General features: G+C 35.1%; 1 protein-coding gene across 1 annotated transcript in view; it reads left to right on the top strand.

Moving 5' to 3' along the window:
• Positions 1–259: 259 nt before the first annotated feature.
• The window catches only part of LOC148953810 (uncharacterized), a 273349-nt gene continuing 267608 nt past the window's right edge, over positions 260–6000 (top strand). Inside the window, exon 1 of the mRNA XM_089085651.1 lies at positions 260–629. Coding sequence (XP_088941777.1) covers positions 342–629 — 288 coding nt within the window. The 5' untranslated portion in view covers positions 260–341. The remainder of the gene's footprint in view (positions 630–6000) is intronic.

Here is a 6000-nt window from a genome sequence, read left to right as displayed (position 1 = left end):
TTTAAAATTAATGTACCATTATCATAAATTTTTAGCTCCATAAGAACGTGCTAATTGAAAATCAAGTATTTTGTAGTAGGCATCAAGACATGGCTAAATGTAGAAAAAAGCCAAGACAGAAAGTCTGACTAATTGAGAGACAGAAATGTTTAAATGGCACGGGTAAATGGTGGGAGTAAGTATGACTCTTATTGGACAAGTACTTGTGTGTTAGTTTTGGAAAGGCACGCCTGCCTAAAGTCAAATTTCCTGTGAATTTATTTACTTCTTCATTTTCACTCCTACTAATAGTAATAATAAGTTTCAGAGAATGTTTACTGGTTAAAATAAATTCTGTCATCATGCCACCAAAATTTGTCACCTCAGCAAGTAAGGAAAAACGGACTCCCTCTGTACGGGCGACACTAGTTCAGAAAAGCAGAGTCCCAAACGGTGATGAATCGAGTGAGGGCAGTCCGTCTTCATTCAGTTTTCAGAGAGCGAGGAAGAAGTTATCTGAATCAAAGCCTTTTTCGACATTTTCATCTAGGAAGAAGCGAGAGGACGAAATAAAAAATGGACAATTAAAACCAAGAATGAGAAATACTATTTATGTCTCTCCCTATGCAAATCCCTACAAAACCCAAAGAGTAAGTACTTAGTCGGCACGTAAACGGGCCTCTTTCTGATCGCTCAATCTGAAGATTTCTCTAAAAACTTTTTGTATTTCCCATTTAATTTACCAGTTTTCGGCTATTTTTATATTTGACCATCTCCACCCTAAACGAAATTTATGTATTTGTGCTTGTAACAGTTTTCAGTCATTGTAAGTTAACGTTTGTAAATACACGAACATTAGCACACAATAAAAACCGTTAATTTCGATTAACGTTAAACTTTTAGAAAATTTTTGAGAACCCAAGTATCTTTTGGGCAAATTCGAGGAGTCCCCGAAAGGTATGGGGATTGTGAAAGCAACGGCTTCAGGCTGTTTTTAAAAACGTTCACAAATTTCTTTTCGTAAGTATAAATTAATGCTCTGTTAAATCTAAATCAAAATTATTATTTAGAAAATGAAAATTTTGAAATATTTGTCTATAAAACACATTTAAAAAAATTCGTTTCCAATGGACCTTTACTAGGTAGTAGCAACTGCCGCAGCCGTAATTATGAAAATAGGAACTATGCCTTTTTGCTTTTCAGCCTCCCCTTGATGGTGATTGCTATCTTTTCAAAAAATTAACTCTGAATGTTTCTATGTCAAAGATTAAAGATTTGGCGTCTTTTGTGGTAAAGATCACGAGTAAGGACTCAGACGCTAAGCCTTTTTTAGTGGGGTTGACGATATTATTTATGAGAATTTAATTTTATTGTTTAAAGCACATAAACCTACATTAGCATTGAATTAGCCATTATTAAAACTAAACTAGTCTTTATTATCCAAGCATTGATGTACAAACGTTTAAATTTAGCCTAAAGGGTAAAAGAAAAAATGAACAAAAACTAATAAATAAAACTCTTTTTCAAATAACTGGCTGGAATAATCCTATTCAAAGGTAATAATAATTTTTTTTTGTCCATTGTATAAAATTGTGAAAAATAGCCGATGAACTTGAATAATTGGAAAAGAAACAAAAACGAAAAAGACTTGAAATAAGACGAAAGATAATCAAGTAAAATTCAAAAAAATAGTGCCAAGAAAAATTAACAAAGAGGAAAACTAGCAACAAATATTACTACTGTGCAAGAAGCCTGATTAAACTATGATAAGGAAAAAAGGAAGCTTTGGTATTTTTTCTCCTAAAAATGCCTTCGCAATTAGCTACATCTTTTCTATTGCATCATATATACCGTCTCTATGCTTCGTAACATCTAGGTTATGTCATATATACCGTCCAGGTATATATGAGGCATAATGTGGTCCTTTTGGCTATTTACCCTTAGTTTCATTTTTTCGTCTCGATGCTTCAAGAATGATTTCTCACTACATAAACAAGATCCTTTTCTTCGTACGATTACAAGGTTTTTATATGTCTTGGGGGGGGGGAGGGGGCTAGATTAAAATAAACAAATGTATTATGATACTTCCTGCTTAAAAGGGGTTTTTGTTTATTTTGAATATTTATACAAAACATTTTGCAGCTTAAATATTTTGAATGGCAATGGGTAAGTAAAGGTTTCCATTTTAAAGCGGTTCCAGGGGGAGGTAGTCGATGGGGTAGCAGTAATTTCTATAGATAGATAGTTTTGGCTTGTTTAGCTTTTACAGTCGCACATAAGTTTCATTTCAAAATGCCAAAAAGCTCTGTAAAAGGATATAATTACCTAGAATAGTATGTATATGTTGGTAAACCTTTTAAGGCATTATCTTGTTTTAGTAACAGAGGTCATGTACATATTTCATTTCCGATATTAGATAAGATGATTGTATTCATGTATTGCTCATAACAATAGATAGAACCACGCAGTTTATGATATCTGAGTGACAAATAGGCTTCCATTTTATGATTCAAAAATTGCAGCTTAAGAAGTTGGGAAGTCTGCGTAAAAATGCCTTTTTTATGTTAACTTTCTTTTAAACATTTAATACACTTTAAACTTTTAAACATTAATCATTTTCCGATACCCTCCTCCCACTGCTAAACAAAACGTTCATTAAAAAATTTCAGTTGTGCTGCGAGTGATGTCCCTCCTTCGCCCTGCTGTAGAGACAAGCGGGAAGTGCAAGATATGGATTCTAGTTATACTTTGGGCCCATTTTTCGGCGAAAACTATAAAATAAGTGACTAAAAAATATTATCTATGCCCTTCTACCATCCAGTTTAATGCATTACCTTGTTTTTCATATAGTCCCCGAAGAGATTAATTTTCATTTTTCCGATACATTCTTAGGAAACAAGATTCTAGCATGTGTAAGGAAGAGTTTGTTTTGTCGATGCGTTGCTATGATATCTTTCAGCTTATTACTGTGCCCGCGTCATGAATGTTGTTTCATGATCGTTAATCCAGAGTTAGTCTTGATGTTTTTATGAATACGCACGAAATGGAATTTAACATTGAAGATAACAATGAGGTTCTTTTTAAATTAGTGTTTTTTTTTATGTCTTAAATTAAAATACAGGATGCACAAAAAGGGGTTTAAGAAATTGCAGTTGAACTTACTGGGTTACATGAGAAAGGATGATAAAAATTGAATTTGAATCATAAAAAATGAAAAATAAAGGGTCTTTCCTACCCTTTTATTAGTTTCTAAAATATAATGGGTCGTTACAGCTTTATTTACAGCTTATAATTGTCACTGTTGTTAATATAAGTTTTAAAACTTTAAAATGTAACCCCCAGCAATCCCTAGAGGAACATTCACCCACACCTCCTCCACTCCAGGAGTATATAAATCGTAAAAACACAAGCTAACTCACAGTCTTCAAAGTCCGCCCGTAATATATCTTCTTCTTGTAAATGTACAGGAGAGTGAAAATGCCACAAATTATTTGTAAAAACCCAATGTATGGTGTTTACATGGGAAACTACTGAAGAATGGCGATGCTATTCACAATATATTGATGAGATAAGTTTATTAAGCAAAATAAATACCAGTGGGCAGAGCCGTTCAAAGGGGAAGGGGGACAACTGGGTCAGCTGTCGAGGGTGCTGGAGCTGGGGAGGCACTGTGGCTGGGGGATGGCACACCTCATCAAATTTTTCGCTTAGGTTCAGCTTTTTTTGCTTAGATTGAAGTCAGGAGGAGGGCGCTGTAATTAGTTTTTCATCGGGCACCATCAAACTCCATCAAAAATGTATTATGATACTTCCTGCTTAAAAGGGTTATTTGTTTATATTGAATATTTATATAAATCATTTTGCAGCTTAAATATTTTGAATGGCAATGGGTAAGTAAAGGTTTCCATTTTAAAGTGGTTTCAGAGGGAGGTAGTCGATGGGGTAGTAGTAATCTCTATAGATAGATAGTTTTGGCTCGTTTAGCTTTTAAAGTCGCACATAAATTTCATTTCAAAATGCCAAAAAAGCTCTGTAAAAGGATATATTACCTAGAATAGTATGTATATGTTGGTAAACTTTTTAAGGCATTGTCATGTTTTAGTAACAGAGGTCATATACATATTTCATTTCCGATATTAGATAAGATGATTGTATCCATCTATTACTCATAACAATAGATAGAACCACACAGTTTCTGATATCTGAGAGACACATAGGCATCCATTTTATGATTCAAAATTTCCAGCTTAAGAAGTTGGGAAGTCTGCGTAAAAATGCTTATTTTTTATGTAGGAACAGCTCTGCCTGTAGGTCCTACACCAATGTCATGAAGGATGACAGGTTGGCAAAGATTATTTTTTTGGCCATCCCTTTGGGTCCAAGCGGAAAGCAGGGAGTTCCCGAATTGAGTGGGATATTTAAGAAGGATTTAAAGGAAAGGCAAGATTATTTATAATCCCTCCTTATTTGTAAGGAAGTTTTTGAAGGAAATTGGAACTTCACGGGAGGGGTAAATAGTGAAGTTTTGAATAAAGAAGAGTGGAGGAGGGGCATTCGCAGCTTCGTCTCAGATGTCTTGGTGCTACAATGAGATGTTTAGTAATAGTAGTACTGGTAGTAGCTCCTACGCCCAACGTATACTTCATCGTCGAACAAGGCCAGTTTAACGGGTTGCTCACTCTTTGGCGCTGGGTTGACATCTCAGAGCGTCACTTGTACTGCCATAGGTGACACTTTGTTTCGCCTAATCCTTATTGCATATTGCACTTTTTTCTCATCGACTGAAAATCAAACGGTGTTCTACTTGAGTGTTTTTAGCGCTATTAACCTTGTTACCCAAAAATGAAGGATCCCTATTGGGGCTATTCACCCATTAAGGCAAGCTACTAGACCAATTAGAAGGCACCTAGTCCCGTTAAAAGAGGCCTCACTTTCTTTTCCCTTATCTGTACATATAAGACCATTTGAGTGGTTAACTCCCTCCAACCGATAGTCATTCTAGACCAGTAACTGAGTAATCAGGGCGAATTGTGCAGCATGATTAACTTCATTTTGATACATCTTTTATCCACTCCTAATGCTGCACATTAAGTACAAGCCCTAAAATTTTCAAATACCATGATTTGGATTTGAACGTTCGTGCTCTAGATGGATTATTTTATTTTTAATGATAGCCTTTTTTAAGAAACTACATTAGACATATCAGGGTCACCAAGAGGGGGTGACTTTCGAAGCCTTCCCCTCAGGGGGCCACACGCCAAGGGCATTTCCGAAAAAAATTCGAGGGCGTAACCATACTTGTCTAAATTTTGCAGATGTCGCACACTAAGACTCATAAAATCCTAAAAAAAAATTTAAACATTCTAAAAATTCTTCAAACGTACTTTAAGAGGTTTTAGAATAAAATCAGTATAAAATTACCGTGTCATCCTGATCTTACGAGACGTCTTACGTATTGTGACCATAACCATGTGAGCTCTGTAAATTGAAGATCTCAATATTGAAGCGGATTCTGTTGATTATACACATTTTTTAATTATTGACACCTAAATGTAGCTGAGAAAAATATTCCTCAAATTTTCTGAAACCCAGCACAAATACGACCAGTTGAAACCAAGGGATCAGTATATAGAATATTCCTTGTTCTAGTGGCAAATATTGCATTGGTTGGGTACTCCAAAGATTCCAGGAATTGCTAGCGAGTACCAGGGATTGGGCAAGCCCTTGCCAAAAAACCTTTGATTGTTCTCTAGTTGAACATCTTTTTAACGTCCCTTGCTGTTGTGTTCAATTTTAGATAAGTTTGTTATATTTTATGTTGACGGTCTTAGAGAATTGGAAAGACAGGCAATAGAAATAGAAATACACTTTTGTTTCAGATTTAATGTGTAATAGAGGTTATAGACTATTTGAATTGCCCTTACTCTGTGTTTGTTTACCATAGTTCTGCCCTAGGATGGATGATAGTCAGCAAGGGAAATTGATCATTTTTATACAACTTCGAAAAAGTTATGCCAGTTT

The sequence above is a fragment of the Artemia sp. Qi Xiang Cuo genome, chromosome 3 (assembly GCF_049724085.1).
Source record: "Artemia sp. Qi Xiang Cuo chromosome 3, ASM4972408v1, whole genome shotgun sequence".
Classification (NCBI taxonomy): Eukaryota; Metazoa; Arthropoda; class Branchiopoda; order Anostraca; family Artemiidae; genus Artemia; species Artemia sp. Qi Xiang Cuo.
The sequence above is the reverse complement of the archived record's forward strand: the minus strand, read 5'-3'. Positions and strand labels throughout refer to the sequence as shown.